This window comes from Haematobia irritans, chromosome 2 (genome assembly GCF_050003625.1).
Source record: "Haematobia irritans isolate KBUSLIRL chromosome 2, ASM5000362v1, whole genome shotgun sequence".
Classification (NCBI taxonomy): Eukaryota; Metazoa; Arthropoda; class Insecta; order Diptera; family Muscidae; genus Haematobia; species Haematobia irritans.
This window is the reverse complement of record NC_134398.1, coordinates 91,482,069-91,504,742: the sequence shown is the minus strand read 5'-3', so window position 1 is coordinate 91,504,742 and position 22,674 is coordinate 91,482,069. Positions and strand designations below refer to the sequence as shown.

The 22,674-nt window shown below is 35.3% G+C and overlaps 1 protein-coding gene and 2 long non-coding RNA genes across 3 annotated transcripts in view; 2 read left to right on the top strand and 1 right to left on the bottom strand.

Moving 5' to 3' along the window:
* LOC142225759 (NACHT domain- and WD repeat-containing protein 1) overlaps nt 1-22,674 on the top strand; it is a 245,633-nt gene that overhangs the window by 75,108 nt on the left and 147,851 nt on the right. The window contains exon 4 of the mRNA XM_075295581.1: nt 21,204-22,320. Within this exon, the coding sequence (XP_075151696.1) occupies nt 21,204-22,320 (1,117 nt within the window). The remainder of the gene's footprint in view (nt 1-21,203; nt 22,321-22,674) is intronic.
* LOC142225760 (uncharacterized) lies at nt 11,033-11,536 on the top strand. Its single transcript, XR_012719406.1, has 2 exons — nt 11,033-11,265; nt 11,323-11,536. It is a non-coding gene; the product is annotated as an uncharacterized LOC142225760 (long non-coding RNA).
* LOC142225761 (uncharacterized) lies at nt 15,375-16,008 on the bottom strand. Its single transcript, XR_012719407.1, has 2 exons — nt 15,695-16,008; nt 15,375-15,632 (listed from the first exon to the last, which is right to left on the bottom strand). It is a non-coding gene; the product is annotated as an uncharacterized LOC142225761 (long non-coding RNA).

The following is a 22,674-nucleotide window of genomic DNA, read 5'->3' as shown; positions in this document are numbered from 1 at the left end:
CCATGATCTGGCGTGGTCACAGCGGCTCAGCGGTCATTTCCTATCGAGGAAATTGTATCGGAATCTAGAATAGCGTTGAATAGTTTAAGACCATTAAAATCCCCAGGATCTGATGGAATACAAGTTTGCTCTCGAAACGTCTTCTTTGGAATGTTGCTATGTTATAAACAACCTTCTGGTTTCCCTAGAAAAAGAGAGGATAAAAGTGGTGGCATACGCAAAGAGGATGATGGACATGTATCTTAGAACTAGCGTGGATTCAAGTTTGCTCTCGAAACGACAGCATGCATACTCGAAGGGCAGGTCTACTGAGACCGCATTGCATGAACTAGTCAGCTTTTTTGAAAGCTCACTATCTGTCAAAGAATACACAATCGTTGCGTTTCAAGACATCGAAGGGGCGTTCAATAATGTCCATCCGAGCTCGATATTAAATGGACTGACGACTCTGAATGTTGATCCAGGTATACTCAGGCTGTTAGACGAACTTCTAATAAAGAGACGTATTTCAGCCACACTAGGACAAGCAAACATGCAAAGGTATGTGAACAGAGGCACTCCTCAAGGAGGAGTTCTATCACCTTTGGAATGTTGCTTCTTCTGGTTTCCCTACACCCTCAAAAAAAATCGCTTCTTTAACATATGTTCCAAACATATTTTGCAGGAAACACATAAATTATTGGATACTGCCGAAACATTAATATGTTTGTTTTATGTGAACATATTATATGTTTGGAAGCATTTTGAGCCCAAAAATATTATATGCTTGGAAGAATTTTTCCCAAAGACGATTGTGCTCATTGTCTCACATTATTTTCACTTCCACGAAATTTTTTAGTTCTTGCTACCTTTTTCTGTAATACAAATAATGTTGAAGAAATTATTCACTTTTATAAATTTTTTAAATTTTACCTTACGCCTGCACGGAGAATCGAACCGAGGACCATACAGTTTGTAAGCCAACACACTATCCACTGGGCTACGTAGCTGTTATGGTCACCAGCAGATAATTATCGTTATAAGTTACATTTATATAGCATAGTTTGCAGCGCCCACGAGTCCATGCAAACATAACATTATTTAACAGAAACATACATTTGTTTGCCACGTGGAGCAGTGGTTAGCATGTCTGCCTTGCATGCAAAGGGTCGGGGGTTCAATCCCTGCTCCGACCGAACACTTTTTTTTTTAATTTACACATTTATATTTATACTATATTAAATTTTTATAATGAAACTTCGAAATAAGGTTATTAAAGATTTATAGTCAGTAACAGTGCTTGATATAAACGAAATTGACTAATTTTTGGATAAAATATTATTTTTTTATTGGAAAAATAACAATTTTGTAACAAAAAACTGTTTTTGGTACAAAACTTTAAAATTTGGAAGGAATTTAAAAACTCTAACAAAAGAAGAACGTGGAGTCGAGTATAAACATACATAAATAATTTTATGATATAAACATAAATTTATTTAGGCGTGAACATTTTACTAGCATTTAACACCATCGCTGTAAAATGCCTTTTATTTTTCTTTAATAATTCATTTTAAAGCAAATAATCTTTTTAAATTTTTGTAGCTGCAAAACTCGAACTTAATGCCCGCTTTTATATTTGATGGTGTCCGTCAACTCCTCGTGGACTACTTATTAATAAAGAGGAACTAAACTTTGTTTTTATACATTTTACTGAAAGAAAAACAAGTATATACGGCCGTAAGTTCGGCCATGCCGAATCTTATGTACCCTCCACCATGGATTGCGTAGGAACTTCTACTAAAGGCTGTCATCCACAATCGAATTACTTGGGTTGCGATAACACTTGCCGATGGCAAGGTATCGTAAAACTTTTTAACACTGTCTTCTAAATTGTAAGTTAGCCCATACGGGGTATATATTAAACAAAAAAAGGCCGATTAAATACGTATATAATCTAGTTTGACAAAATTTACTATAGAAATAAAATTTTGACAAAATTTTCTATAGAAAAGAAACCTTGACAAAATTTTCTATAGAAATAAAATTTTGACAAAATTTTCTATAGAAATAAAAATTTGACAAAATTTTATATAGAAATAAAAACTTGACAAAATTTTCTATAGAAATAAAATGTTGACAAAATTTTCTATGGAAGTAAAATGTTGACAAAAATGTCTATAGAAATAAAATGTTGACAAAATTTTGTATAGAAATAAAATTTTGACAAAATTTTGTATAGAAATAAAATGTTGACAAAATTGTCTACAGAAATAAATTTTTTACAAAATTTTCTATAGAAATAAAATTTTGACAAACATTTCTATAGAAATAAACTTTTGACAAAACTTTCTATAGAAATGAAATTTTAACAAAACTTTCTATAGTAATAAGATTTGACAAAATTTTCTATGGAAATAAAGTTTTGGTAGATTACAAAATTTTCTATAGAAATAAAATTTTGACAAAATTTTCTATGGAAATAAAATTTTGACAAACATTTGTATAGAAATAAACTTTTGACAAAACTTTCTATAGAAATGAAATTTTGACAAAACTTTCTATAGTAATAAAATTTGACAAAATTTTCTATGGAAATAAAGTTTTGGTAGATTATTTTTGGCGATATGGACCAATTTTTGTGTAATAAGTCATCGGCTATATATAACTAAAGACCGATATTGACCAATTTTTACATGGCTGTTAGAGGCCATATATTGACAAAATGTACCAAATTTCAACCGTATCGGATGACTTTTGCTCCTCCAAGAGGTTCCGGACGTCAAATCTGGGGACGGTTTATATGGGAACTATATATAATTATGGACCGATATGGACCAATTTTTGCATGGTTGTTAGAGACCATATACTAACACCATGTACCAAATTTCAACTGGATCGGATGAATTTTGCTCTTCCACGAGGCTCCGGAGGTCAAATCTGGGGATCGGTTTATATGGGGGCTTTATATAATTATAGACCGATATGGACCAATTTTTGCATGGTTATTAGTGGCCGTAAACTAACATCAGGTACCAAATTTCAAACGGATCGGATGAATTTTGCCCCTCCAAGAGGCTCCGGAGGTCAAATCTGGGGATCGGTTTATATGGGGGCTATATATAATTATGGACCGATATGGACCAATTTTTGCATGATTATTAAAAACCGTATACTAAGACCACGTACTAAATTTCAACCGGATCGGATGAATTTTGCTCTTCCAAGAGGCTCCGGTGGTCAAATCTGGGGATCGGTTTATATGGGAGCTATATATAATTATGGACCGATATGGACCATTTTTTGCATGGTTGTTGGAGGCCGTATACTAACATCAGGTACCAAATTTCAACCGGATCGGATGAATTTTGCCCCCCCCAAAAGTCTCCGGAGGTCAAATCTGGGGATCGGTTTATATGGGGGCTATATATAATTATGGACCGATATGGACCAATTTTTGCATGGTTGTTAGAGACCATATACTAACATCAGGTACCAAATTTCAATCGGATCGGATGAATTTTGCCCCTCCAAGAGGCTCCGGAGGTCAAATCTGGGGATCGGTTTATATGGGGGCTATATATAATTATGGACCGATATGGACCAATTTTTGCATGGTTGTAAGAGACGGTATACTAAGACCACGTACCAAATTTCAACCGGATCGGATGAATTTTGCTGCTCCGGGAGGCTCCCCAAGCCAAATTTGGGGATCGGTTTATATGGGGGCTATACGTAAACGTGGTCCGATATGGCCCATTTTCAATACCATCCGACCTACATCAATAACAACTACTTGTGCCAAGTTTCAAGTCGATAGCTTGTTTCGTTCGGAAGTTAGCGTGATTTCCACAGACGGACGGACAGCCGGACAGACGGACGGACGGACAGACGGACGGACATGCTTAGATCGACTCAGAATTTCACCACGACCCAGAATATATATACTTTATGGGGTCTTAGAGCAATATTTCGATGTGTTACAAACGGAATGACAAAGTTAATATACCCCCATCCTATGGTGGAGGGTATAAAAAGGCCGATTAAATACGTATATAATCTAGTTTGACAAAATTTACTATAGAAATAAAATTTTGACAAAATTTTCTATAGAAAAGAAACCTTGACAAAATTTTCTATAGAAATAAAATTTTGACAAAATTTTCTATAGAAATAAAAATTTGACAAAATTTTATATAGAAATAAAAACTTGACAAAATTTTCTATAGAAATAAAATGTTGACAAAATTTTCTATGGAAGTAAAATGTTGACAAAAATGTCTATAGAAATAAAATGTTGACAAAATTTTGTTTAGAAATAAAATTTTGACAAAATTTTGTATAGAAATAAAATGTTGACAAAATTTTCTACAGAAATAAATTTTTTACAAAATTTTCTATAGAAATAAAATTTTGACAAACATTTCTATAGAAATAAACTTTTGACAAAACTTTCTATAGACATGAAATTTTAACAAAACTTTCTATAGTAATAAGATTTGACAAAATTTTCTATGGAAATAAAGTTTTGGTAGATTACAAAATTTTCTATAGAAATAAAATTTTGACAAAATTTTCTATGGAAATAAAATTTTGACAAACATTTGTATAGAAATAAACTTTTGACAAAACTTTCTATAGAAATGAAATTTTGACAAAACTTTCTATAGTAATAAAATTTGACAAAATTTTCTATGGAAATAAAGTTTTGGTAGATTACTTTTGGCGATATGGACCAATTTTTGTGTAATAAGTCATCGGCTATATATAACTAAAGACCGATATTGACCAATTTTTACATGGCTGTTAGAGGCCATATATTGACAAAATGTACCAAATTTCAACCGTATCGGATGACTTTTGCTCCTCCAAGAGGTTCCGGACGTCAAATCTGGGGACGGTTTATATGGGAACTATATATAATTATGGACCGATATGGACCAATTTTTGCATGGTTGTTAGAGACCATATACTAACACCATGTACCAAATTTCAACTGGATCGGATGAATTTTGCTCTTCCACGAGGCTCCGGAGGTCAAATCTGGGGATCGGTTTATATGGGGGCTTTATATAATTATAGACCGATATGGACCAATTTTTGCATGGTTATTAGAGGCCGTAAACTAACATCAGGTACCAAATTTCAAACGGGTCGGATGAATTTTGCCCCTCCAAGAGGCTCCGGAGGTCAAATCTGGGGATCGGTTTATATGGGGGCTATATATAATTATGGACCGATATGGACCAATTTTTGCATGATTATTAAAAACCGTATACTAAGACCACGTACTAAATTTCAACCGGATCGGATGAATTTTGCTCTTCCAAGAGGCTCCGGTGGTCAAATCTGGGGATCGGTTTATATGGGAGCTATATATAATTATGGACCGATATGGACCATTTTTTGCATGGTTGTTGGAGGCCGTATACTAACATCAGGTACCAAATTTCAACCGGATCGGATGAATTTTGCCCCCCCAAAAGTCTCCGGAGGTCAAATCTGGGGATCGGTTTATATGGGGGCTATATATAATTATGGACCGATATGGACCAATTTTTGCATGGTTGTTAGAGACCATATACTAATATCAGGTACCAAATTTCAATCGGATCGGATGAATTTTGCCCCTCCAAGAGGCTCCGGAGGTCAAATCTGGGGATCGGTTTATATGGGGGCTATATATAATTATGGACCGATATGGACCAATTTTTGCATGGTTGTAAGAGACGGTATACTAAGACCACGTACCAAATTTCAACCGGATCGGATGAATTTTGCTGCTCCGGGAGGCTCCCCAAGCCAAATTTGGGGATCGGTTTATATGGGGGCTATACATAATCGACTTGAAACTTGGCACAACTACTTGTGCCAAGTTTCAAGTCGATAGCTTGTTTCGTTCGGAAGTTAGCGTGATTTCCACAGACGGACGGACAGCCGGACAGACGGACGGACGGACAGACGGACGGACAGACGGACAGACGGACGGATGGACGGACATGCTTAGATCGACTCAGAATTTCACCACGACCCAGAATATATATACCTTATGGGGTCTTAGAGCAATATTTCGATGTGTTACAAACGGAATGACAAAGGAATCCTATGGTGGAGGGTATAAAAATGTGCCCATAATGCCAAAATGATAAACAAAACACATGTCCACACATACATAAAATGCTGCTCTCAAGGCGAAAACATATGCTGTTTGTTTTTCAAATGACTATTCTCTTGGTTCCGAATGTCCATTCTCTTTATTCAAATTAAATGATATTTAGACTTAAGCATATCAAATTTTTGGCCTTATCATAAAGTTTTCCGAAACAACATACAAGCGGTTTCACAGAAATTGTTCTCTTTTGATTCTTTCACTGTGTTATGTTGATATCCTTTGTCAACTCTCCCGGTTTCCATCTCTATTTCTTTCTCTATACTCTCTCTGTCGCTTTGAATAAAATATCACAACATATGTATGTTTAGTCGAAATTTGTAAATTTATATATGTTTGCATTCACACATATCATTTTTATGAAACATTCATGCCCCAAACATAATATATTCTAACATATTAACATAGATGTCCCAAACATTTAGTGTTAGTTTAGGAACATTACATGTTTGCACTTAAATATATTGTGTTTTAAAATTGTGCCCGAAACACATTTTGTTTATATCGGAACATATGAAAAACATATTTTTCTAAGAGTGTAGAAAAAGAAAGGATAAAAGTGGTGGCATACGCAGATGATGTGGCGCTAGCAGTCAGGGGAAAATTTCTCTCCACAATCAGAGATATTATACAGAGAGCTCTCCGGATGACTGAGAAATGGGCGAAAGATAATGGTCTTGGGGTAAATCCAGCAAAGACAGAACTAGTCATGTACTGCAAATATCGCAAAACTCCCACGGTTAGGCCCATTTCCTTAGGGGGTATTGAAATTCCCTTTGGTGAGTGTGCAAAATACCTTGGCGTTATTTTGGACAGGAAGCTGAATTTTAGGCTTAATATTGAAGAAAGGGCGAGAAAAGCCACAGTAGCTTTGTACTCGTGCAAAAAGGCAATAGGGAAAAAGTGGGGACTAAAACCAAAAATTGTACATTGGCTATACACGGCAGTAGTTAGACCTATAATGCTATATGGTGTTGTAGTCTGGTGGCCGGCACTTCAGAAACCGACTTGTTTAGATAAAGTTCAGCGTATGGCGAGCTTATGTATCTCAGGCGCCAAGCGCGTTGTCGGCTAAGCAAAGCGATTCCTTAAAATGGGCTCAAGGAATTCTTGAAGCTGGAAAAAGGGAACGATCACCGGATGAGCTGCCATCCTCTAAACGGGATCAAAGATCGTTTGCCTCAGTTGCAAAAGACAGCCTTGTGATGGCTATTATTAATAAAGGAGCATTGGACGGTATGATTCCAAGGCAAAAATGGGGAGAAATTGAGAACGCGATGTCTGGTGTCTACTCAGAGGTGCGAAAAAAGTTTCCCGGACCAAGTCCTCGACGGCAAGATGCTGGATGGTATCAAGGACGATATAAGTTAATAGCTTTTGCAGACCAGAGGTCTATGGATTGCTTTAAAGCTGCATTGATGCTAATTGGTGAAGTTTGGGAAGGAGCCGCTTTGGAGTTAGTCGATAAAAAAGACATACCGGCTAAACCTAGAGCACATGCATGGATACCGGCAAACCCTCCTGATCCTGAGTCAATACTAGAGAGACTAAAAGAATGTAACCCAGATCTTCCAACCGCCGATTGGAAGGTTGGTCGTTTGGATGAGGTGGATGGACCAAGACGACATGCGGTGTTTATATTAAACATAGAGTCGCTGCCACATCTAGCCCAGACCCAAGGACGCGTAAGTTATGGCTTTCATGATATCCATATGAAGGTATACAAAAGCGATCAGCCAAAGGATACCGAAACGGACAAGCCTCCGGTAGAGTCAGCAGTGAAAAAATCTCCTAGCGAAGCCGAAGGAGACATAAAACCTGCAGACTATGGCGAAAATCATATGCGTGAAGTTTCTACAGGCTCAAGCCTCACCAAAGCTGAACCGCGGAATGTTGCGAGAGTCACCGAGATCTGTGAAGAGGAAGCCCTTGATGACTCAATTGAAGCGGCTGATGTGACGGTGGTTGAAAATTTGGATGGTTCTACGGTTCCTCCAGATAAATCTTCACCATTGTAAGGCCGCTTGTGCTGCCTTAAAAGTTCTCCTGATGAAAGGAGACATAGATATAGTTCTTATTCAAGAACCATACATATATAAGAACAAGATCTGTGAATTAAGCACTCCGGGTTTCAAACTTTTTCATAATACCGGTAACGATACAAATCGAGCATGTATAATTGCTAAAAACGAACTAAACTTGTTTCTGCTTCCTTCATTCAGCAATGCAGACACTGTCGTAGCCAGTCTAGAGATATCCACATGCAAATATTGGGTATCTTCGGTCTACATGGGACATGATAGGGAGATGCCACCGTGTGCCGTTAAGACCTTAGTTGAGGAGTCACTAAAAACAAAGATAAAACTCATTATGGGATGCCATGCAAATGCACATCATAGTATTTGGGAAAGTAGTGATACTAATGCAAGGGGAGAGTCGCTAATAGAGTTTATTTTGCGTACTAACCTGGTAGTTTGCAATAAGGGAGATGCACCAACCTTCGTCACCAGGAACAGACAAGAGGTTTTGGACGTAACGTTGACCTCTCCGGAACTGAATGATAAGATATCTGAGTGGCAAGTTTTGAGGGAACATAGCTTCTCAGATCATCGCTACATCAGTTTCAGATTGGCTGTTCGTACTTCAAAGACCATATTTCCGCCAAATGTTAGGAAAGCTGATTGGAATAGGTATAGGGAATCGTTCAATTTGATGATACCGGAAATGCCGGAGACAAATATGAGCACTGTGCAAGATATCGAACACGCAGTGGAGCGGATTACTAAGGCCTTCAACATTTCACTGAAAGCTGCTTGCCCTAGAGGAAAGCCAAGGGGGAAAAATCGGCCGCCATGGTGGACTACGGAGTTAAGTAATATGAGGAAATCCTGCAGGAAGCTCTTTAACAAAGCAAAGTCCACAAGAGCTCCGGAGGATTGGGACACTTACAAGATGAATCTGAGAGAATATAAACGAGAACTGAAAAGGTCTCAACAAAACTCTTGGGATGATTACTGTAGCAGTATTTAGAATACGTCAGAGGCTTCCAGACTACGGAAGGTACTAGCATCCACTAACACCGCTCCAGGTTTCATTAAAACACCGGAGGGAAATTGGACAACGTCCAGTGAGGAGACGTTGGAGGTACTGTTGGACACACACTTCCCTGGAAATCAGACGGTTGAACCATGTTCCGGCGGTGTAACAGAGGCTCAGCGATCATTTCCTATCGAGGAAATTGTGTCGGAATCTAGAATAAAATGGGCTTTAAATAGCTTTGGACCATTCAAATCCCCCGGACCTGATGAAATTACTCCGGCGGAGTTACAGGCAGTGGCTGAAAGAATTATCCCCTGGTTGACGGTGATATATAAACAATGTGTAAACTTAGCATATATTCCAGAAAAGTGGAGGGAAACAAAAGTCGTCTTCATACCTAAAGCAGGAAAAGCCTCTCACTCGAGTGCGAAGGATTTCCGACCAATCAGCTTATCCTCATTCCTACTTAAGACCCTGGAGAGGATGATAGACATGTATCTTAGAACTAGCGTGGATTCAAGTTTGCTCTCGAAACGACAGCATGCATACTCGAAGGGCAGGTCTACTGACCTGCATTGCATGAACTGGTCAGCTTTATTGAAAGTTCACTATCTGTCAAAGAATATACAATCGTGGCGTTTCTAGACATCGAAGGGGCGTTCAATAATGTCCATCCGAGCTCGATATTAAATGGACTGACAACTCTGAATGTTGATCCAGGTATACTCAGGCTGTTAGACGAACTTCTAATGAAGAGACGTATTTCAGCCACACTACGGCAAGCAAAAATACAAAGGTATGTGAACAGAGGCACTCCCCAAGGAGGAGCTCTATCACCTCTTCTTTGGAATGTTGCTTTAAACAACCTTCTGGTTTCTCTAGAAAAAGAAAGGATAAAAGTGGTGGCATACGCAGATGATGTGGCGCTAGCAGTCAGGGGAAAATTCCCATCCACAATCAGAGATATTATACAGAGAGCTCTCCGGATGACTGAGAAATAGGCGAAAGATAATGGTCTTGGTGTAAATCCAGCAAAGACAGAAATAGTCATGTACTGCAAAGATCGCAAAACTCCCACGGTTAGGCCCAAGAGGGTACTGAAATTCCCTTTGGTGAGTGTGCAAAATACCTTGGCGTTATTTTGGACAGGAAGCTGAATTTTAGGCTTAATATTGAAAAGAGGGCGAGAAAAGCCACGGTAGCTTTGTACTCGTGCAAAAAGGCAATAGGGAAAAAGTGGGGACTAAGACCAAAAATTGTGCATTGGCTATACACGGCAGTGGTTAGACCTATAATGCTATATGGTGTTGTAGTCTGGTGGCCGGCACTTCAGAAACCGACTTGTTTAGATAAAGTTCAGCGTATGGCGAACTTATGTATCTCAGGCGCATTTAGTAAGACAGGAACAGACTCCCTTAATGTCATGCTACATCTATTGCCTTTAGACATTTTGGCCAAACAGTCAGCTGCAACAACGGCTGTGTGGTTGCGCGAGCTATCGCTGTGGTCGGAAAAAATGTACGGTCATAGTTCGGTCCTCAAAGTAATGCTAGATGTGCCTAACGTAGTGGATTACACCCTGATCACTTTTCGACAAAAAGTTTGAAACTCTAATTCCCAACAGTGAGGCGTGGTGTACACAGACCCCGGGGAATAAAAGATATATAGATTTCTTACTGATGGCTCCAAATTGAATGGACAAGTGGGGTTCGGAGTATATTCTAAAGATCTGGAAATTCGAATAGCGAAAAGATTACCTAATCACTGTAGCGTTTTTCAGGCTGAAATATTGGCAATAAGAGAGGTGGTGAATTGGCTGAGAAGTAATGTTCCAACAAGTATTCCCTGCCAGCATTTCAAAGTTCCATTTCAACCTCATCGTTACCACAGACTCGTAAATGTCACTTCAACCATCATGAAAAGGTACATCAAAAAGTACATGCAAGTAATTTGCCATCCCTACTGTTAAAAAAGCCATTTTTTTGTGAAACGCCAAGCGCAACCAGCTTGTTATATTTTAATTAAATAAAAACGAAAATAAAGTTCTGAAAACATAGATTATACGCTTAAAATTGTGAAAGGTATATTGGTGAACAATTTGGTGATTTTCCAAATGGAATAAAGTGATTGTTTTTCAGATATTTTACAGACACGCTGCCTCCATGGAATAAAAACACTGGTTGATAGACGCAGCAACATGTAACTCGCTACTTGTAACTCAACATCATCATTAATGCCAAAAATTATGTTAAATGTAATGTGATAGTGGTATAAATGTTATATTTTTAAGAATTTGTAAATGTTTAATCAAATTAATAAATATCTAAACAAATGTGTTTTACTCGACCACAATGATTCTTTTACAACTATCTTAAAATGCACTTTTTCTGATTGTTTGGAGGGTCCCTTATTGGCGTCGTTCTAAATTGATCTATAAAGGCACCTAATAATTGCACTCATGCGAAACATTTTTGTAGTAACTTGGCGTGGTACAACTTCTCAATAGTGACGGCGCTTTTCCGACGAGTTTTTGATGTCGTATATGATTGTTTTCGACGTAGTGGGGATTCTCAAAAGAGTCCTCAAATTCAAAAAATGTTGGCAGGGATTGGCATTAATATATACTCAGACAGTCAACCTGTAATAAAATCCTTGGACTCTGTGTTCCTTAACTCGAAAACGGCCATAGACTGCCGCAAATCTCTCAACGAGATGGCTGAGCAGTACAATATTCACCTAATATGGGTGCCTGGCCATAGGAACATAGCGGGGAACTGCGAAGCAGATGTGTTAGCAAGACTAGGAACTACCTTACATATTCCAGGGGAACTAGAATATGTTGGTATGCCTCTGGCCACCTGCAAGCTCTTACTGCGTGAGAAGGCTGTTATGATGGCCAATATTCGATGGGAGAATTGCAAGAGTTGTAACGACACCAAGCAAAATGGCCCCATTTAAACTTAAACCTCACACTAGATATGCTAGTGTTCTCAAGGCGTCAGATAGCACTCCTGATATCTGCTATAACGGGTCGCTGCCTGATAGGCGAATTTGCAAAAACTATAGGTGCGAAGTATAATGACTATTGTATAAGCTGTCATGATGTGGAGGAAAAGGAATCAATTAAACACCTCTTGTGTGAGTGTCCTGCTTTTTGTGTAAGGCGTAAGCGAATTTTAGGAGCATATAGCTTTAGATTACTGGCGGACCTGGAAAACATTAATTTAAGCAATCTGCTAATGATTTTGGAACAATCTGGTTGGTTCAACAGAAGAAAATAATCAGGAAGGTTCAGCGGTTAAAACTAGAAGTGCCCATATGTAATGGGTACTTTTAGTTAATTTGGTATCACAATGGACTGAATTGTCTAAGTGAGCCTGAAACTTAATCGGGCTGCCACTTTAACCTAACCTAACCGAACCTAAAGGGTGGATGCAAATTTACAAAATTTGTGTCCTACACTTAATGAGAAAAAAATTGAAGTAAAGAATATAAACATTATTTTAAATAAAATTTGATTTTTTTAACGAAATTTGTCCTTAATATTTTGTAAATTGTGCATCCTAAAATTAGGTTGCGTATTCAGTGTTGTCACGATCATATTCGAAGAGTAAAATAAGGTAGTTGGAGTTTTATTGTGGCGACCATGGCAATACAAATAGCGTGGTTGCCATTAAAGATTTTCTTGATGAAAAGTATTTTATACGAATGTGAATTAAAATAATCTAATTATCGCAATCTAATATGTTATGAACATCGACAAAAATGGGTTTCTCCCAGTTAAAAGAACATGGCGACCATCTAAAATGTTATGATCTTTAAGAAAAAGCGCGCCATTTACACGCAGAGAAGGAGTATGATAACCTCAAAAATGTTTCAAGAGAAAAATGATGAAAAATATTATTTTTGGGTGGAGAACATGGAACATGTAAGCGGCAAAAAATTTGTTTTCTCGCCAATCATATATAGTTTCCGAGAATGTAACATGGTTGCGACATGTCCCACGTCCAAAAATAACATTATTGTGTGGACGGCATTTTTGTGTAGGTGACTTGTTCACTCAATTGCTTATATCTTTGTCATTTTTCGGTCGTTTTTCTTCTAGTTGGTCTTATTACTTACGTTGAGTATCATCTATACGACCATGAGGAGAAAAAATTTTGTTCCAATGGTTTGTACTTTTCCGCCGGAAAATATTATTTTTGTTTTTTAAATTTGCCACTAAACTTTGAACCACTTAACTTGTCACAGATCCATTTATAAACGATTATTCTTCATGTCAATACCTTTCATTTAAGTACCAACAATAATATTTTCTAACTCGAAATATGGTTCGGTTAGGTGGCAGCCCGATGTATCAGGCTTACTTAGACTATTCAGTCCATTGTCATACCACATTGGTGAACTTCTCTCTTGTCACTGAGTGCTGCCCGATTCCATGTTAAGCTCAATGACAAGGGACCTATTTTTTATAGCCGAGTCCGAAAGGCGTTCCACATTGCAGTGAAACCACTTAGAGAAGCTTTGAGACCCTCAGAAATGTCACCAGCATTACTGAGGTGGGATAATCCACCGCTGAAAAACTTTTTGGTTTTCGGTCGAAGCAGGAATCGAACCCACGACCTTGTGTATGCAAGTCGGGCATGCTAACCATTGCATCACGGTGGCTCCCGAGATATAATTTGTTTACTGAAAAAAGAGCGAAAAACTAAAAATAACACTTTTTCGAATTCAGCAGATTAAAATACATAATAAAAGTCACCTCTCATCAAATGTAAATTTTCAGTGTAAACTAGTGTTATTCGTATGAGTACAAGAAGTAAAATCTGGCAATTATAAAGGGTGATTTGTTAAGAGCTTGATAACTTTTTTTAAAAAAAAAACGCCTAAAATTTGCAAAATCTCATCGGTTCTTTATTTGAAACGTTAGATTGGTCCATGACATTTACTTTTTGAAGATAATTTCATTTAAATGTTGACCGCGGCTGCGTCTTAGGTGGTCCATTCGGAAAGTCCAATTTTTGGCATTTTTTTCGAGCATTTCGGCCGGAATAGCCCGAATTTCTTCGGAAATGTTGTCTTCCAAAGCTGGAATAGTTGCTGGCTTATTTCTGTAGACTTTAGACTTGACGTAGCCCCACAAAAAATAGTCTAAAGGCGTCAAATCGCATGATCTTGGTGGCCAACTTACCGGTCCATTTCTTGAGATGAATTGTTCTCCGAAGTTTTCCCTCAAAATGGCCATAGAATCGCGAGCTGTGTGGCATGTAGCGCCATCTTGTTGAAACCACATGTCAACCAAGTTCAGTTCTTCCATTTTTGGCAACAAAAAGTTTGTTAGCATCGAACGATAGCGATCGCCATTCACCGTAACGTTGCGTCCAACAGTATCTTTGAAAAAATACGGTCCAATGATTCCACCAGCGTACAAACCACACCAAACAGTGCATTTTTCGGGATGCATGGGCAGTTCTTGAACCGCTTCTGGTTGCTCTTCACTCCAAATGCGGCAATTTTGCTTATTTAATTGTTTGCTCACTTGGTCGATTATGTAGACCATAAATCGGACGTAAAGCGCGAAACACATTTCGAACCGAACACTGATTTTGGTAATAAAATTCAATGATTTGCAAGCGTTGCTCGTTAGTAAGTCTATTCATGATGAAATGTCAAAGCATACTGAGCATCTTTCTCTTTAACACCATGTCTGAAATCCCACGTGATCTGTCAAATACTAATGCATGAAAATCCTAACCTCAAAAGAATCACCCTTTATATAGTTTCTGGCAGTTTGGGTGACCAATGGGACCTATATTCCCTCAAGAGTTTCGTCTATATTGAGGCTTTACTCAAACATGGACCGATGACACAAAATTCGACACACACCCAGAAAAAAGTGACCCCTTCTTTAAGTTAAAATGAACTCATTGTGAAGAAAGTTGAACTTCGTATAGCGCCAAAGACATTTTTATTTGTTTGAACGATGTGATTTTCGTAGAAATTAGGTATAATGCATTCCATATATTAGTTAACATTTTCCTATATTTATGTACCACTATACTACAGAATGAAAAAAATTAACTGATTTGAATTCATATATGGAATGATTTTATTGAAATTTTTTCATTCATTTGGACAAATCTTACACATTTGTGGTAAAACTTTTACTTCTTAATTAGAACTGCTTACCTTCGTTTTTAAATACAATTTTATTTATTTATATGAGCAATTTTATCTTCAATAAAAGACATGTTTTATTAATACATTGAATATACTTATTAAGAATCAACAGCATCGAATCTCCTTGAAATATTAGTTTATTATTCCGCTGTTTCCAATTTCCATGTGATATTATCAACTGTAAAACGCACTTTTTCTTCTTCTTGTACTTTTCACTTTTAATAAGTTGCTGCCTAACGATTTTGTCCTCCTTTTACAATTTCAATACCTACAAATATAAAAAATCATAAACCATTTTTGTTACAAAAGGTTAGCGTCACTGAATATTACCTGATAATTGAAGATTCCAAAATGAAGACAAATGAAAGGGTTGTTATTCTGCTGGTGTTTTCTTTCTTTATATACCATCACGAACATTGATAGATTTATTTTCAAAAAACGAAAATTTTTCTCACTAATTTAAAATAATAAATATTTTATATATTTTATTTGTTATTTATTATATTATTTTACAATATTATTTTTTAACAATCTTTCCGTATACCACAACAACGCGATTCCAACTAAAAAAACAACCCACGCGCAAACATATCGATTACACCCACGCGCAAACACATCGATTGCGATGACAGGTATCGATTACAGGTAGACAATAGAAAAATAGGAAAATTTCCTATATTCTAACAAGTGTGTTTCCTTAAGTTTTGATTGGATTGCATACTTCTTAGTACGAATGAACTAAAATATTTTTCTATGCCAAGTGTTGTTCGTATGTATGAAAAACTTTCTATTATAAAGGAAGTCGCAATTATCATTTTATAAGAAATTTTACTAATTTTGAGGAAACTTGGTTTTAGTTCGGGTTTTGTTTATTTTTACGAATGCTTTGTTATCGATGAATAACATTTTCTTGTTCAGTAGTAAATTCTTATACCCAGCGAAGAAAATAGTATGAGTAAAATTCCATGCCTTATTCTAGTTAATGAACTATTCCTAACTGCTTACAGTATAGGATATTTTTACTGAAACGAGTAAATTTTATTATTTCTCACAAAATTTTACCTTAATGGAAATAAAATGGATAAACTATATTCATGAAAAATTTTTCCTTTAGTTTCGAAGGCACTTTTTTCTGGGTGCAGGCTTTTGTGGACATAAAATACCTCTAGATTTCTAATTTCGGGCAAATCGATAAAAAATTGCGGTATATAGAAGCCCAAGTCATATTGGGAGATCGGCATATATATGGAGGCTATACCAAAACATGGAGCGCTGCACACCATATTCGGAACATCTATTTGTGGACTCTTGCTCCGAGAGCAAGAGCTGATAAACAGAACAGCTTTTTTTTTAAAAGTGGTGAGCCGGAGCTACAGAGCAAGAGCTGATAAACAGAACAGCTTTTTTTTTTTAAAAAGTGGTGAGCCGGAGCTACGGAGCCATTTCGAACAGCTTTTATAAGTTGTTTTTAATTTTTCGGTAAAACGAACATACCCTACGGGAAATGGATCAACCCCAGGACCGGTAAAGAACTAGTCCCTGGTGTGTAGGGACCACTCCTAGTTCTGGTCAAAACGTATGGAATGGCCCGGTCATTTTAACATGAGTTTGAACACATTGCACAAGGCACGTCCTCGGACAGCTTAATAGTACTACGCCGAAGACTAAAACAAACTCATAGGATCATGTTTTATTTTGGTCATCCGAATGTCACTAGAAAACTTTTAGAATATATTGAACAAATATTCTGATAATTGTTTTGCAGAAAACGTGTAAGTTCAATAAGATTTTAATAGCAAGATGAAAATAAATTATATGAAAATCTAAAAATAGCGACAAACTAAAACTCTTGTACTATGCAGCACCAGACAGCGCTACAAAAGAGAGCCTCTAGATCAGGCAGGTCTTAACAGGATTCAGTAAGATACTGTAGCTGTAGCGGTGAGAAGCTCCAAGGTTAATCCTGTTATCGAAGTCCGGTCACCGCCCATAGAACCGGAAGAATGAGGGGGTAGTTTTGGCCCAATTAAGATCAGTGCAGCCGCCTCATTTCCTATCTGCCAGTGATTGATAGCAGCGTAGCTGACATGTGTCCCATCTGCAACCAAGGGTCATGCGCCATATTTTCTCTTGCCCAGCCAAACCTACCCGACTCACCATCAGATCATTGTGGACACATCCCACCTTAGTCGCAGAGTTCCTTGATCTGGATACAAACTGAAGTACCAAAACGCATAACATAAAAATTAATGAAATCATAATACGTGGATAACGGATATAAAAAACTCTGTAAAATGCACAATTTTTGTTTCTTTATGCGTTTTTTTTATAAGCAGTTATTTTTCAAAATAAAAAGAGGGCATTGTGTTTTTAATGACTTTCTTATATGCATAATTTTCTTATATGAGATGTACTTATATCCGTTACCTACTGTAGACTGTTACAACAAAAACAAGTGGTACCAGTACTTTAATAGGCCGCTAGTGGAATTTGCAAACTAACTAAATAAAAAAATCAATTTTAAACTTTTCGACTAAAAATAATCGAATCACTATTTTAAGCATGACAACAGACTCAATAGTGGTTGTAATATTTTTGTTGTTTTCAAAAATTTTCCCGATGAAGTCTTTCAATGGAAAGACGAAATATTGAATAAAAATAAATTAAAAACACAGACCTCGAGCTCATTTTTTATCAATAATCCATTAATTGCACCGACAGAAGAGTTTTCTATTCTTAGGAACGAAATTTCAGACAAGCAAAGTTTTCGTTCGACGCTAAAAAATTCTCTTTAAAATCAAACAAGTTTAGAGACAATCTTTGCATCACTTGTCATAAATTCGAGTTTAGTTGCCCTAAAAGAAATTAATTTATACACTGAAAAAACAGTGAACCCTTTTCCATTGCAAAATGAACTAAACTGTAGTAATATTGACCATGATTTAGCCCTTAAGATTTTTTTCAACTTGTCTAGTTTATAATTCTCTTAAATTTTAGTTCATCTATAACATTGTATTTTAGTTCATTTTTACAACACCATCAGATTTATATACCCCTACCAAGTTAAAAAGTCAGTATTATTTTGGTTTACTTGCTTATTTTTTGGGAAACCCGATAATAAAAATTGGTTAACAGTCTCTTTAAAATGTCGACGACTAAACTATTTTTAAATCAATCATTCCACAGTACAGAGAAATTAAATAATTAAAGGAACAACAAACCGTTTTACTATTATGAAAATTTTCACACAATAAAATTAAACTTTCTTTAAGCAAAAGTACTTTATTATAACAACTTATGATGAAAGTTCTTAATACAATGTTTTTGTGATTAAAAATTATGACCACGTGGAACAAGAAAGTAGTTTATTTTAACTCGCTTTTTGGACATTTTGACGTTTCCTTAGTTTTTTATTCATCGTAAGTATATTTTTCACATATCTTGCTGAAAAAAAAATGGAAGGAATAATGAAAATTTTTAAAAATAAAAATAAAATATAATTTTTAGCTCTTTAAATTAGCTTGTAACTTACCACATTTGGGGGCATTTTATTAAATGGTGTAAGGAATTCAACTTTTCTTAGATAAACGTACCTCATAAAATTTGTACCTGAAACAATTAGAGAAATAATGAATTAAGTAATATATTAACTCATAAAATTGTGTTGTTATCGATGTGAAGGACAAAATACAATAAATATTCTTGTTAAAAAAAAGCCAAAGTTTTAATATAAAACTTACCAATTCTCTATTACATTGTACGCTGAGGTTAAAAAGTTATCGAAATTCATTTGGGGTTACTCTGAAATTAAATATTTATTTTTTACATTAAATAAAAAACATTAAATTTGTTTCCAAAAAAACTATTTAAAGAAATAATATGCATAAAAAAGTAAATATTCTGGTTAAAAGAATGTTAAAGAAAGCTTACCAATTCATAAAAATGTTGTTATTCTGAAATTAAATATTTGTTTTTTACATTAAAAATATTAAATAGGTTTCCAAAAATATTTGATTAAAGTAATACTAAAATAAGGTATTAAAAACATGTAATTTTGATAATCATAAGGTCATAAAAACGTAAATATTCTAGTGAAAAGAAAGCCAATTTTTAAAAGAAAACTTACCACTTCTCTATTAAATTATACGTTGAGGAGAAATATTAAAATTTGCCCGAATCCATCTGGGGTTGCTCTTAAATTAAATATTTTTTTACAACAATGAAAAACATGAAACTGGTTAAAAAAAAAATAATAATTAGCAAATAATAATATACATAAAGAATATTATTTTTTAAAAGAAAACCACATTGAAAAAAGAACACTTACCTATTTATGATTGAACTATACGCTGAGGTGTAACAAACAATTTTCCAAATTCATTTGGGGTTACTCTGAAATTGAATATTTATTTTTTACATTGAATAATAAAAATTAAATTAGATAGAACAATTTCAATATACTTTCCATTTCAGCATTTTTTCCTAAATATTGAACATTCTTAATAACTTTTTTCTAAGCTACCGATCATCACTTCACCATTGTACACCTCATCGCTAAAATATTAATAACTTTCATTTAAAAGTTTTAATAAACAAACACCAATATATGTCTCAATAAACCAAAATAGTCCATACCTTTATATTCCCTTGTTACATACTTGCTAAAAAGGTGCAACAGCCCACGCCAACGCCAACTATACAACTGAAGCATGCCAAACAAAACCAAGCAAAACCAAAACATTTCTACAACAACAAACACACATGTGCCTTCATTGAAAACAACACCTCATCCAGACAAATGAACCATTCGCGAATAATAAACACACACACACACAAACCACTGAAAGAACAAAAACAACCCCACGCTCAGATATACACAACATCCCCATCACTCGCTACCATTTCTCATTATTGCATTGCATGCTCTCACTCTCAAAAAAATTTTCAAGTAACATCATCTTTACATTAAACATATTCCACTTTGTGGAAAAACATCTCTGTACTATGCATTAGTTAATCGCATCTGTCCACAATTTACTCTTAAAAACAATACTCTTAAATGCATATCAGTATAAGAACGATGAAACGTTTAACTTAAAATTAGCAAAAACTTCATGAAATGATATCTACCCATTTTTGACGAAAATGTCTATAAATTTAATTACATGTGAACTAAAAATATTTCATTGAGAAATGTTTTACCAACTATTATTAACTATAGGAATTGCCAGTAAGAAATTGCTATCCGCTTTCAAGTTCAATTTTCGTAAAAAAATATTTTCTCATACAAAAACTCTTTATAGTAAATTACACTTATTATTTAGAAAGTATTTTACATTTCATAAGTAGTTTTATAGTATGACGAAAGAATTTTTAACTACCAGTTAAGAAAATTTTTAAGGAAAATTCCATCGTATTTTGTAGGGTATGAACTAAACGATTGCTACTTAAAATTTGTAAAATTTCCTTTCGAGTAGTTAATTTTCGTTAAAGATACGAAAAATGAACTAAAATTCTGGAAAATTCTTGTAATAAATTATTGTAAAAATCTTCTTAAATTTACGAGACACTTTTTTTTCTGTGTAGGAAAGGGAAATTCCGTTTGTCTAAAATTTCGTTCCGAAGGAAAGTATTTTTTTCTTTGGGTGTGGATTAATTTGTTTTGTTTTCAAATTCAATTAACTAAACAACATTTTGTGCTATGCGTTGAGTGAATGCGTTTTCTTAACCGTAGCAATAAAATTTTCATTTTAGTACTACATGACATAATTACCTAGTTTTACGAACTCTTCCCTGAGTTGAATTTATTTTAATTAAATATAATAATTTAATATTTCAGATCCAACGACTGCAGTTTTCGACGCTTCTGCGAAGAAAGAAATCAAAAATGCACAACACTCAATATCGTATATGACAATGCTACAGGGTGCGCCACGTTTTGTAAGAAATACTGATAGAAATAAGAAAATTGTTTTGTATGTGTTATCTGACAACAGTGAAGTATACAGAAAATATTTGCATGTGGTTTATAGTTTACAAAAACAGTTTACTATGAAATGTCATACAAAAAACTTTGAGTTCTTGATTTCAAATGTTCACAATGTTGAAGGTTCAAGCATCGGAAATAATTATTTACTCACACAAAGCAGCAAATGGACGCACACGCCCTTAGAAGCTCAAGGAGGCCATGAAGAGGCTGAAAACTGTTTATCGGAAATTACTAGGCATTCATCGACAGCGTACATAATACCATTATTATTTCTTGGGACTACATTAGGAGCAACTATGCTGCCTTTAACAATAGAAAGTCAAGATTTTGCACAAGTTTTATCCACTGCAAATGAAGAAGATAAAACCTTATTGGAGAGGTGGTACATCATTGACAATTGTTACCAACCAATGTGCCATCGTTTAAATACAGAACTTTGTACAAAGCCAGACTCAACATTAGATGACGAGTTGAACAAATTATTTGAAGTTCTACTTCGATTATTTTCCGATGATTTGAAGGATTCCTACATGTCAACTATAGTAGAACAAGAAATCAACAATACAGTTTTTATGAGTCAAGAACTTGCTAAACGATGCATTTGGATACATACCGCAGGAAATGTTTTGACAAATAGCCTGGATGAAAAATCTGTATACGTTCGTGAAACAAATCGCAGAATGTCCAAATTACATAGTGAGTTAAAAGCTCATTTATCAGAAAAAAATGTGATACGTATTGTACCATCTATGGGAATTTCGGATGACGAATTAAAGACAGTTCTCGAAAATTTGATAGAAAAATCGATAGACTGTGTTTTTGAGGAACACTGCGGAAAAAATAACATATCGAACAATACAAATGGAACTGACCACGTTCTTTTGGAGGAAATTGAACTTATTTGTCACTATTCTAAAACACTTGCACAAAATTCGCCAAATTTTGAAATAATGACTGACATAAAAAGGTAAGAGTTAAAAAGTAACGTTTTCTTCTAGATATGTCGGTTAAATGTATTTTGTAAAGATTTAAAGCAGCGTTGCCAGAATTGTTTCACCAAAACCCGATAGATTTGCAAAACAAAAAAAAAAAAAAAAAAACAAATAGCTAAAATAAGCTAAGAAATAGCTAGAAAAAAACGCTACAATTTCTTTGTTTGATTGAACTTTAGGAAACTTAATAGCTGTATTTCACTTAAAATTCTTTTTAATTTAATTGACACAAATTTTTACTGGAAATAATTTTTTTTTACCACTTCTGGGTGCATGGGTTGGTAGAATTCTTGATTATTTCGTAAATTTGGTAAATTTTAAAATATTCC